Source organism: Thunnus maccoyii, chromosome 1 (assembly GCF_910596095.1).
Source record: "Thunnus maccoyii chromosome 1, fThuMac1.1, whole genome shotgun sequence".
Classification (NCBI taxonomy): domain Eukaryota; kingdom Metazoa; phylum Chordata; class Actinopteri; order Scombriformes; family Scombridae; genus Thunnus; species Thunnus maccoyii.
Window position 1 is genome coordinate 29,548,791 of NC_056533.1, and position 12,864 is coordinate 29,561,654.

At 35.3% G+C, this 12,864-nt stretch overlaps 1 protein-coding gene across 1 annotated transcript; it reads right to left on the bottom strand.

The window, feature by feature from the left end:
- Positions 1–2,509: 2,509 nt before the first annotated feature.
- cops2 (COP9 signalosome subunit 2) lies at positions 2,510–9,351 on the bottom strand. Its single transcript, XM_042399119.1, has 13 exons — positions 9,170–9,351; positions 8,562–8,675; positions 8,382–8,459; positions 8,162–8,287; positions 7,965–8,054; positions 7,793–7,870; positions 7,331–7,505; positions 7,036–7,214; positions 6,740–6,792; positions 5,185–5,282; positions 4,995–5,077; positions 3,973–4,031; positions 2,510–3,138 (listed from the first exon to the last, which is right to left on the bottom strand). Exons 1-13 carry the CDS (start codon positions 9,221–9,223, stop codon positions 2,994–2,996), a joined length of 1,332 nt encoding a protein of 443 aa, XP_042255053.1. The 5' UTR covers positions 9,224–9,351; the 3' UTR covers positions 2,510–2,993.
- Positions 9,352–12,864: the final 3,513 nt, after the last annotated feature.

Consider the following 12,864-nt stretch of genomic DNA (forward strand, 5'->3'; position numbering starts at 1 on the left):
AGAAGAAGGAGGAGGAGGAAGAAGAAAAAAATTGTATGGCACTTTTCAGTCACATTGGCACATTTTGTCTGTTTTTAACAACTAATAACCAGACACAATTTTCCATTTTCCTTTTAAAGAACACAACTCCGTAATCAAAGCCATTCCTTCTGGATTAATCCATTTTATTAAGAGTCACTTATATTTTGGTGGAGGATACACCCAAGATGCTCTATCTGCATTACTTTTGAATGGCATTAACATATATGACAAGAAATGTAATAATAAACATATTCATCAGAATTTTAAAACAAAATCACCCTGAGAGGAAAGTTTTATTGAAACTCACATTTGGAAGAAATAAATGTTGTATTCCTAACCAAGTCAAATAAGTTAATTTCAAACTTTTACATAAAATCTATCCAGTGAAGTCTATGATCTCCAGATATGTAGATGTTTGTTCCTTTTGTGGACATGCTGATGAAACATCTATTAATTTATTCTTTCACTGTAAAATAACAATAACATTTTGTTCTGATTTAAATTATCATGTTTTCAATACAACTAACATTACTCACTGTTTTACTCTTAAATATATAATTTGTTACTATTACAGTATGAGTAACAAATCTCTATCAAATCATAAGAGTGACTGAGAGCGTCTCAAATGTGAATTTTGTAAAAATGAATAACAACTAAACATCTGTTTTTAGAAGGTCAGTACAATCAGGATTCTGGAAAAAAAATAAAACAAACTCAAACCAACCATTCACTTAAGCTGGAAGCCAAGGATGTAATCCTATAATATAAAAACAAAACCAGAAGTTTTGACTGTCAATTTAGTCATTGTACTGGGAAAATTTCACATCCATAAACCCAAGTTCCTAAGATTTTGCCCATCGTTTGAACTTTTCATGAATGGATTTAAAAAGTATTTTGAGTCTGTCCAACTTATAAACAATGGGAAATATGCACACTGTTAGTATGCTCCAAGATTTTTTTTTTTTTAAGAAATCTGATTTTATTGCCCACCATCTCTGTTATTTTTCTATTTTATTACTTTTACCCTTTGTCCTGTTACCATGTTGACTGTATCAACAAACTGAAAGTAAAGTCATGTCCTTTATGATAACTTTATTTCTTTATGATGCCTAATTGTTTTCTGTTATTGTCTTAACGTCACTCATGTTATAAGTGATGCTTTCTATAAATAAAGTGATGGGGAAAGAGTGATTGAGAGAGTTTGGAATACTGGAAAATAACTCTAAATTGAATTACCAGCTATATATTACAAATCTTTTAATTTATTAGCTAAATTTCATATTCATAAAAGCAAAGTAAAACAGGTAAAAAGCAGAACTTTTGGTTTTCACAAAGGAGGTCAAACTACATTGACTCAATTCGATTTTCATCTAATCCACAGGCTATAAAAACTATGAATGTCTGTTTTTTGTTTAAAATCTTCATATGAACTATATCTCCCCCTAGCTCAGAGTTGGTTTTCGTCTTTTATTTTTCTTCTGCAAACCGTAAGATGAATATTTTGTAATTCTGTATATGATCACTTTGTGGAAGAGGAAAATGTAAATGTTTTTTATGTCAATAAAGCAGAAGAAGAAGAAAAACTGATTGAGAGAAAATTATTTCAGTGTAAAATAATGAACAACAAAAGAAGCAACAAGTTCTTAGAATATTACAGAAATGTATTTGATAAAACCCCCTGAAGTCAAATTGCTCTTTTCTGATGTCTGTTTTATTATTCTTCTAATTTTCAACCTATTTTAAATATTTGTCTCTCATTTATTTTGTTTTCATCACTTATTTAAATATTTATAAACAATTTTCTGTTACCAGCACTGCTGTATTGTTTTGTGCACTTGTGCCTGACTTAATGTGTACAAATTTTTTGTTGAAAAAAGTTTTGTATTTAAAAAAAGTGATTGAGAGAAGTACGTTTAAATATCCTACATAACATAAACCCCACTGTTTTTGTTTCATGTTTTGCTGATGTGGATGCTAGCTGTACTGTAGCTGTAAAAATGAAAATGAATCACTCATCTTTTTTTCCAATTGTAACTTTGTTGTCAGATTTAAGTTGTAATTTCTATCATGAACATAATTTCAAACTTGAACATTATATTTAAAATGTAAATACCCTGAAATTGACTTTGTTAATGTGATGATTGAGTACATTTTTTATTCACAAACATCTTTTTCAAAGAAATTGCTGTTCCTTCATTTCATATTTTTTGAACTTTTTTAATCTCTTCAAAACAGAGAATATGTATAATTATAATAGTCACATTTTTGAAACCATATAGAATTGCTTTTATTTATTTTAATATATCTTTTTATGCTACTTTTATCATTATATTTTATTGTCATTGTCCGTCTATTTGGTATTTCCTGTAGCAAGACTTCATTAGAATTTCAATTCACAATGATTAACATTTGGACTGTGATGAAATGGATTACGTTACCATAAATAAAGTTTGAAAAAAAAAAAAAGCCAAAGAAAGATGTCTCTATGTCTCATTTATGACAGTTAAAAACACTTTATTCGACTTTAACTCGATTAAATTCCAGGTTTAGCCCGTCACACAGTTCACACTTTGTAGCTAGTCAAAGGCAGCTGAATCCTTTTGGTGCTGAGAGCAATCTGTTTTTATTACCAACAGTATACATTAAAATACTGTGTACACGTTTTCATACACATTTGGGCTTTTTTTTTTTTTTTTTTAAACAACTGAAGCATTTGTGTGTTGCACATGGAAGGATCTGCCAATCAGGAACATGAAAAACAAAAATAAGTGTCAGTGATTTCCTCTCATCAGGACAAACAACACACTTTGAACACGTTCTCCGCGTTCTTGGAGTCTTCTTGAAATTGGTGGCATTCTCAAAACCTGTGCTGGGTCTCTTGTCTCAGACGATATACTTGAAGAAGCACAGTAGCATACTTTATGGATGTATTCAAACATGCCATTTTCCTTGTCTCTTGATTTTACATGCCATCATGTGAGCTTACTAACAATGGCTTGGTTGAGAGAGTTCAGCTGATTTGTCCATTTGTCTAAAGCTGTGTAGCGAGCCCCTCCTCTCTTCTGGTAATCCAGTTCTAGTAGCTGGTTGACTTGGTCAATTCGGCCGTGGATTGTGCTGAGAGAGAAACAGAAAGTGAGCAGAGAAGCTGAACAAGTTGCAGTATAAAAATAACTCAAATCTGGGACATCACACTGACTAAGAAGTCAGTGCATTAATGCCTCTACTACTTCTGTACTCTACTACTCTAGCTTTTACAGTAGAGCTTCAAAATGTTTCTAGAGTACTATTTTTTGTAGTTAAAAGATAGAGCTGGCAATATTCTATATTTCTCTTATTGTCTACAAATCTAATGTGTCCAAACTAACAATGAATTAATCCTACTTACTAGAATTGTGTGTGTATCCAAAGTCTGATATGTTGTCTTCCTGTTCCATAGAGCTCCGTTGTCCAAAAACTATTAAAAACACCTCAGTGAGACACACTGGGTTATATGTTCCTTCGTTCCTACCATAGTTTCCTTAGAAACATGGTTCTGTTTACAGAGCTTCGTTAGCTTGTTGTGCTACATAACACAACCTCTTGACTTGTGTGGCTCATTTATGTGTTTTTAATAGTTTTTGGACAACAGTGGAGGTCTACCGCACAGAGGAATATGATATATCAGGCTTTGGATACACACACACCACTTGTAAGTGAGATGAGTTTATTGTTGGTTTGGCTGTAAACATAAGATCATTTCCATCAGAGAACCAGTACAGTTTGGATGTGAAGCTGTAAATAGCACATATGACAATCAATTACGTACAAGTTTAGTTTCTTACTAACTGAAACTGACGATTCATTCCGCCCGATTCTCTCAAGGGTCAAAGCATGCAAACTATGAGGAACTATGACAATATACAGGAAGGGAACTATTTTTTCCCTCAACCACATGAGGATGACACTTACTTATCCAAGATGCACTGTACCAGCAAACTCTCCACATCACACACGTCAATGTTCAGCTCCTGAAACACAGTGTAAAAAAGACAATATTCATCTTTACAGCTGTAAAGAAGTATGCCAACTAGTATGATTTAACATTAAAGGATGCAAAGCAGGTCAATGGGTAAATATCGTGTTAGACATGTGGCAAAAGACCTGTGGAGAAAATCTGTCAGGCAAGTATATAAACTAAGAATAAATACATACATACATACAGAGAACTGATTTGATAAAGCATAAACAGATACCATCTATGTACAAGAATTTGTAATGAATGTGACAGGTGTTCTGTACCGAGAAATACAGCTTGTGACATGAGAAAATACCACTATTACTTCCTCATATTAAAAATGCCTTTGTAGCTCTTCTTCTTTACTCGTTACTGTCATTTACAGTAAGATCTACCCTCGATTATGCCCTGCAGTGTTTCCTCTGTATTCCTTTAGCAGTGGTGCACCACCACAGCATGAGAAAATGTTAAATCAAAATAAAGACTGTAATTTAGCCTTAATGTTATCTAAAACTCAAGTGTAGTCCAGATGCTTAAGAAGAAGTGATTATATAGTGATTAAAAACATTTTTTACACTAGATCCTTAACTTTAAAACAGATATGGGACAAAACTAGAATTACTGCCCAAAGCACCACAGCTGTTACTAAAATTACAGAGGAAAACTTGGTGATAAAGCAAAAACATTACCATAAAAAAAATAATAACAATTTAGAAGAACACTAATACAAAAATGAATTACAGGAAAAAATGTATTGAATGAAAAAAATACTGAGGCATGAATGTGAAATATCTATTTGTGCGTCCCCCCCCCCCCAATTATACCTTTTAATACCAATATATTTTCTTTGTTGATATGATAGATTGGCTTTCAATGCAGAACAATTGATAATTAAAAACAAAAAAAATAGAAAGAGGAAAAAGCAACAGGTAAATTCAGAGTACAGGACATTATTTTTAAAATCACATGTTCTTACCTTTGAAATGAAAGGGATGTGTATTCTTGTGTACGGTTTGATGAGTTTGATAAGTACTTGAGTTCTAATGTTCCGCAGGAGCTCTGCAACACAAAACACCACATTATTATAGCTACACTTTTTAGACAAGACAGTGTTTTTCCAGCGACATTCATAACACATGTAGACCCAAGTCACGTTCACCACTCACCCTCTATGTGCTCCCTAATGAAGGGGTCGTCCATTATGTTACTGTGATTGGTTTTCAAGATTTTCTCAAATTCAGTGATGTCATTGTTCTGGTAGGCGCTGGAAGGAAAAACAGTCAGTGTTATTATGATCTATACATTGTGTCAAAATGACCCACACTAAACTTCTCATCCTGATAACTGTCAAACACATTCCAAAATATTAAGACTTTTATGTAAACACTATTCTTACAACAACTTTTGGGTGTGCGTTCTCGGTTTCTTGTTTATGCAACATGAATTTTAAATATATGCATGGAACCCGACCAATTACAGACAGTGCTTGTTATTTATACAACATAAGGACAAAGTAGAGCAAACAAGGAAGCACAAGACAACTAAAGGCTTGGGGAAGACAATAGTCATATTCCATACTTTATATGAATACTATAAAATATACACTAATGTAGACAGAGCACTGCTTTGGAAACTGGTATACATGACATTATTAATTTCTGATAATGTATCAATTTGTATTAAGAGGAAACGATACAAGACATGAAAGATACTGAACTTTATACTAAGTATAAAGATGCTGCTCATACCAAACTGTTAGAACTAGAAAGCAATTGGGACGAGGAATGAGAAATACAGCTGAAACATACACACCCAAGGTTACACAGTAAAGGCATCTTGGCCCAAATGATAACGACCCATTCAATACATTATGGGAACATTTTTCATTAATAGCAGTAAAGTGTCCATTTTAATAGTCCTGGCCATCATTTCTGTTTGTTACAATAACATTTTCCTAACGGACTTATTGTGGATGGATGTAAAGGTTATTTTCTGACCAACAGTCCAAAAGCAAAAGATATTCAGTTTACTGCCATGTATGAAAATAAAAGCATCAAATTCAATCATTTGAAAAGCTGCAACCAGCAAATGCTTGGTATTTTTACTGAAAAAATAACTAAAATGATGATTAAAATAGTTGCCAGTTAATTTTATGATTAATTGATTAAACGAATCGTTGCGGCTCTACACAGATACTCTGGGGAATCTATTATCATACTGTACATAATAGGTGTTAGGAACTGGTGACAATAGTAGCCAATCTCATCCTCTGCTTTCTTCTCCTTTATTAGTTGCACTCTCCCCATAAGAACATATTTATGTTAAGTGATGGAGTCGATGGCTTTGCGCCTGCAGTGACTCTGTCAGATACAGCCTTAAAACAGCCATTTAGTGATCAGACAGTGAAGTCCTCAGTTCAACCATAATTATCTTAGTCTATTATTTGGAATTTGAAAGGGTACAATAAAGTGCTTAACCAAAGTACAACATTTCAAGTGTTTCCTTTTTTGGGTTAAACAACTACAAGTAGCAGGATTGTCTAATGTTTGCCCATTTGTACTCCTTAGTAAAGCTGTGGCTGCCAAGATAATGTAGATCTCAGGAATAAAATAGGTAAGTAAAATGTTATCACACACAGTAATAATGGCCAACACTACAACAGCAAGACTTGTGCTGTAAACAAAGAAGAGCATTTTGCTATTAACATAAATGCATGCTTACCTTACTAAATTTGTCATTGCTAGGATCTCCGGGTCATTTTTGTATGGTTTGGCCTTGGAAAAAATATGAGAAGTTAAGCGTGCTTCAAAGACTTAAGTACATTTTCACTGTACAAGTACAATAACCACAAAATACTTCAGCAAATCATTCTGATTAAACACATTCTAGCAGAACTTAATCACAAACTCATGTGGCAACTATGCTAGTTTATGTTTTACTCTCTGATTTTTCATATTCTTAAATTGAGTATATGCACAGTATTTAAAAGTAAATGTTTCAAAGTATTACTTCCACACCTCTTGAGAATCAAAGGGGTTGATTCCTGACTTCATCAGCATGTTGGCCAGGACCAGGTACTTCAGGCATGTTGTCCTTCTCGGGCTTCCAGACTCATCATAATTTTTAAAGGCCTCAAAGAAATCTGTGTGAGCTTTCTCAAACTCACCCTCTCTCAGATGCATTTTCCCACCACACTCTGGTCAGGACCAAACAAGCACAGGTCATTCATCAAAAAGCTTTGTCAGTACACAGTGTGATAGTCGTTAGGTAAATATCTCTTGTATGAATGAAGGGATATAAAACCTGTCTTACCTCGGATCACACCCATTATAAGCGGGTGAGGAATTGCAGACTTAATATGAAGTGACTGCTCATACAGGGCTTTCAATTTCTTGTTGTTTTTTTGTGCCGTGTACATCTGTATTTCTAGAGCATAGATCTCCAACAGCTGCGTGCCTTTCTTCAGATCATCTTCTCCATCATCTGTCTGTTATTGATAGAAAGATAAAACATCCAATTAGTGCCATCATGTCAATCTATGCCATTTTAATCACCTATCTATATCATTAAAGCAGCAGCTACACGTTTAGGAGAGCACTGCTTTGGTTCAAGAGTCTGATATTCTGGGAAATTGATACTATTTACCGATTATCACTTGCTATTAACACACTTCGTGTGAGATCTCCAAAGAACTAGCTCTATTTTTATGTGTCAAGCCAAGGAAAATACATAATCAGACCAAAAAAAAAAGAGATTAAAGATGAGTTTAATTACCTGACATGACTGGTGAAGTTGTCTGAGGATCTTCTGCAGTTTCCCATACTCTTCTCTCTCTAGGTACAGCTTCCCCAACTACAGAGAGGGAAAAAAAGCATTTTCAAGCACCCACTTTACGGAGAAATGATGAAGTAAGACTACCTGGAATTAGAGAATAACCTTTGTATACCTTTGTGTTAGTTTTAAACCATAGTCTGTCATTTTTTGCATCTTTCAAAGCCTCCAATGTGGTTTCGTAGAACTCTTGGAGCAAGTCCATCTATTAACACAAGAAAGGCGTTTCAGTAAGACAGATTTAAAACACCCAGTACTGCAAATTCCGAGAACACAACATGTGTTTTCCTGTCTCGTATTATCTATCCATACCTGTTTGGAGGTAGAGATGTAGTCCAGGATGGAGTTGATGGACTTCTCTGAGTAGTTCCTGGTGACAGCACTTCTGATGTATGTAAGCAGCTGCTTATATCTGTTCATCATCTCTGGAAAGTTCGTCTGCAGAGTTGAGACACACATAAAACCACTTATGAAGAATTCATGACTGATGGGATATGAGTAAACATATTTTGGTCAGCGTTATATTGCATACCAGCTTGAAGTTGATTTTTATCATCTGTTTCAGTGCTTTGAATCCCCATTCTCCTTTCTCTCCTTCTAGTTCCAATACCTAAACACACAATAACAATAAAAAAACAAGAAGTGGTAGTGAATTAGTAACTTATGCAGAGATGCAGACAACAGACACCATTTTTATGGAGTACCACTCCACCTTCTGGAAACTGCTGAGTGCTGCTTTGGGATCATCCTCCTTCAATGCTTTGGAGTTGTAGTACTGGTTCTCCAGGTCCACATTTGGCTCTGAATTGCTGTCTTCTGAGTATTCCTAAGTTTAAACACATGTGCATGTCAAAGTTCAAATCACAAAACCCAGTGGTGATGAATTAGACGTCATTAATAGGTCACCACGTTTGCTAACAAAACAATAGCCCAAACGCAAGGCTGTGAATAGCAGACTGTCTCTCAATATTATTCTGCATTTATGAGCCTCGGCTAACGTTAGCCATAGCTTGCTAACTAGCCGTGTGGTTGGCTTTTAATAGCTGGAATTAAACCCCAGTGACAACGCAATGCATAGACCCTTAGTTAGCTATCCAGCATAGTTATTGTTTATTAATATTAGCCGGCTGTACGGCTGCTAAAACTGGCGTTATGTATCGGAGCTAACGTTAAGTCATCCGCTGTCAGCTCCAGGCTTGCTATTAGCCAACAAGCTAACTAAACAGCTAACATTAGCTCGCCCGTGCTGTCGGCACCTCTGGTGTTTTTAACAAACGGTTAAAATGTTCAAGGAAGCTCAATAATTTCAGATGCGAATACCAGGTCGTAGTCTTCTTCATCGTCGCACATGAAATCGTCTTCCATGTCAGACATCTTGTTGGTCTTCCTCGTCCTTATTCAGAGACAGTGAGTCGCCCGGCCTGCGCTGTGTTTTGCAGCGGTGGTGTGTCAGGGTGGCACGGAGCAGCAGGGACTAGTTTCCGCCGATAGATGGTGCTGTTGGATCGCCTCAGATACACCAAAATAACCAGGAACAAGTTTTTTTTCCCCCCAACTGCAGTCGTCTGCATGATGTAAGAATAGGAATAAGAAATACTTTATTAATCCCGAGGGAAATTTAAGATTCACAACAGCACCGTCAAGCGCACATCATACACAACAATAGAATAAAATAAAATAGTTAAACAGTAAAATTGAAAAGGTTGTTATTATACATTGTACAGTAATCACATAGTGTGTAATAAAATGGGAGGAGTGAGATAAATACAAAATAATTAGTATACATTGTGCAATGATTATATACAGAGTATATAATATATAATGAAATAGTAACACTGTGATACCACATTTTAAAGTATTAAGCTTATACTCACTGTATAAAGTCCATTTTTTACTCAACTACTGTTATAAGTACAATTTCTAGGTACCTGTTTTCCCTTTTATGTCTCTTCTGCTTCACTACATTTCAGAGGGAAATTCTGTACTTTGTACTCCACTACATTTATCTGACATCTATGGTTAATTACATGTTGCTTTCCAGATCCAGATTATATACATAATAAAAACGGTTTCCACCAAGAAAATAGAGCAAGAGCAAAGTCGAGGACCATCCTAAAATATGAAGAACACCCCTTCAATAATCTCCTTAGTGGACTGAACAGCTCTTCAAGTGCATGGCTGCTCACATCCCAGAAAGATCGACAAGGTCCTTTTGTGCCTGCTGCTGTGAAGCTTTTCAATGACATTAAGTGGCCTTCATGATTATTTATTACTGCTCGCTGTTGGGTCTTTTTTTTCTTATACACGTCACTTATCCGTGTGTCCGGTGCTGTCTTTCAAACTGTTTTAACTGTTTTATCCTGGTTTTGATTGTCTTTGTTTCATGTTTTAACTGTTTTATCCTGGCTTTGATTGTCTTTGTTTTATGTTTTAACTTTTTATCCTGGCTTTGATTGTCTTTGTTTGTTTTATGTTTTAAGTGTTTTAGCCTGGCTTTGATTGTCTTTGTTTTATGTTTTTTTCCTCTTGTCGTATGCGTTGGCATGTGGTGACTATTGTAGTTTCCCCTTTGGCAATCAATAAAGTATAAATCCATCTATCAAGGAGCAAGACAGAGCATTTCAGGCAGTCATTTGTATCCACTGCCATCAGACCGAGATCTATAACAAGAATTGTGACAACAAGATAAAAACAGCTGTGAAGGCCCACCACGAGCATAACCATCCCACCACACACACCTTCATCCTCCAGAGCTCTGGACTCGACTATTGCACACAATCGACAATACATAGAAATACATCAGGCCTGTGTAGATACTACTACTGCATATTTTATTCATATTTTGTATCTACTTCACCTGTACAACATAACTACAACTACACCTAACAGAACCACTACTTCTGCACATATTTTGCACAACTTTTTATTTTTACAATCCACAAGTCAGGTCATGTATATAGCCTAAGTATTGAGATGTTTATAATGTATAAATGACATACATATGTTACTTGACTTCTTATTTTGTTTGCATTTATTATTCCTAGTTCTTATCTGTTTCCTTGTTTCCTGCACTGCTGTACCATGCAAATTTCCCCTCTGGGGATCAATAAAGTCTTATCTTATAAAATATGATGCATCGTTACAGATTAAGCTACCCGTACAGTAGATGAAATTGGCTCCACCTCAACCAGCTACAACATTAGAATGCTTTGTTCATATCTCTGAATCAGTGATAATATATATAATATGTTTAATTGCTCATAATATGATGATTTCAGGGCTACACTGTTTAGTAAAATGTCCTTAATCTCTGATGAATTTTTCTGGATGAGTGATTATAAAAACTTGAGCTGTGTGGGAAGGGAAGACAAACTTTTTTGTGGCTGGTTTTATTTATAGAGGTTGATGCAGAAAGTTCTTTGTAATGTAAGATGTTTTGTTCTCGTCTATGTTTGACAAATGTTTCACTACTGTAACTGTATTTTGGTGTCTTATAAATCCATGTATGTGCATGACACACACAAAATAATTAACTAACTATTTAACTAAATATCTAACTAAGTATACCGATAAAATAATATAATAATATAAAACTGGCAGGGGCTATTCTGCTTTGTGGTATGATACTTTTACCACACTTTTACATAAGTAAATAATCTGAATACTTCTTCCAACACTACAATTCTGCTACAGACACTAAATTATATGTTTCTTTATTTTTCTTGAGTGGTATCGTGGGCAACTTTTGGTTGAAAAAATAGCTTAGACATAATATATAGCTCCTGTAGTTGTATATATAAAATATAAAAAACATTCATATAAAGCTAAAATATGTAACTAGACTACCAATGTACCCAATGTACCTTAGTGCCACAAAACTACGGGGAGAGCACAAGCAAGTGACCAAGCAGGAATAAGCACAGACAACACACACAACCACCACCACACACACACATACATACATTCATGCAACGTACCCCAAGTTCACCAAGTTCATCTGAACTGTTGGTGGTGTGAAACATTTAACCACAGCTGAGTCAAAGACGACAGGCACGGCGACACGACCAAAGAGAGAAAAAAAAAAGGTTCGATTTTTGCTCTTACCAAGAGGAGTACATATAAGTACACATGCAAACAAATATCTAGTGGTGGAAGAAGTTTTCATATCTTTTACTTGAGCAAAAGAAGTAACATTTCTAACATAGGGAGTAGAAGTATGAAGTAGCATAGGAAAAGTACTTTAAAATTGTACTTATGTGCAGTACTTGAGGAAACAAACTTTACTTTGCCGCAGTGCAAATATCTCATGAGCTCAAGTTGTGCGTGTCAGATTTGAGTCGGCGCTGTGAATCAGGTTCTTGTCAAACAGATTTCGTGACTGTTCTCGTAACAGCCTTGGCTGCCACACAGAGAGACCATTGGCAGTATCACATCCCACTCCGTCTCACTCGGGGGGTCATTCCACATTGGACCCTGTGAAAGATTTTATTACTGAAGAGATTACGTTTCTGTTCCGACAATTTACAAAATCAGTTTGTGTATCATCAAGTTAATGTGTCATAGGTTTATTACAAAAAGTGATGAGTGTGGGTGAAAAACTCAAGTCCATCATCCTACGCAGACAGTTTGGCCATAATATTTACAATATCCAGACATGAATCACCAACACTAATTCTAGAGTGAATAGTGTGTCCAGAGACTGACTTATAACTTTAAATGCATTAAAAATGTTGAGTAATATTACTTGTATGAGAGTGTGTGTATACAAACGAGTCACAGACAGTGCACTTTTCTTTCCCGTATTATCTTTCATGTTTGCACTGACAGTGAGTTATTGCATCTCTTACATAAAGCCATGCTGTGGTTGTCTACTGGTCTCACATAGAAACCAAAATATTCAAATTGCTTTGCATCAACATTGGGTTGGCGACTTGTATGTGTGTGTGCACAAGCTGTAGGGACATGATAAAATATGTTCACACCCTTTTGTTGCATGCATGAGGTTCATCATTCTA

Coding starts and splice junctions, on each gene's coding strand:
- cops2 (XM_042399119.1), bottom strand. CDS start 9,223: ATGTCTGACATGGAAGACGATTTCATGTGCGACGATGAAGAAGACTAC. Junction 7,506..7,792: donor AACTTCACCAGTCATGTCAG/GTAATTAAACTC, acceptor TATCAATAACAG/ACAGATGATGGAGAAGATGA. Junction 6,793..7,035: donor ACCCCTTTGATTCTCAAGAG/GTGTGGAAGTAA, acceptor ATTTTTTCCAAG/GCCAAACCATACAAAAATGA.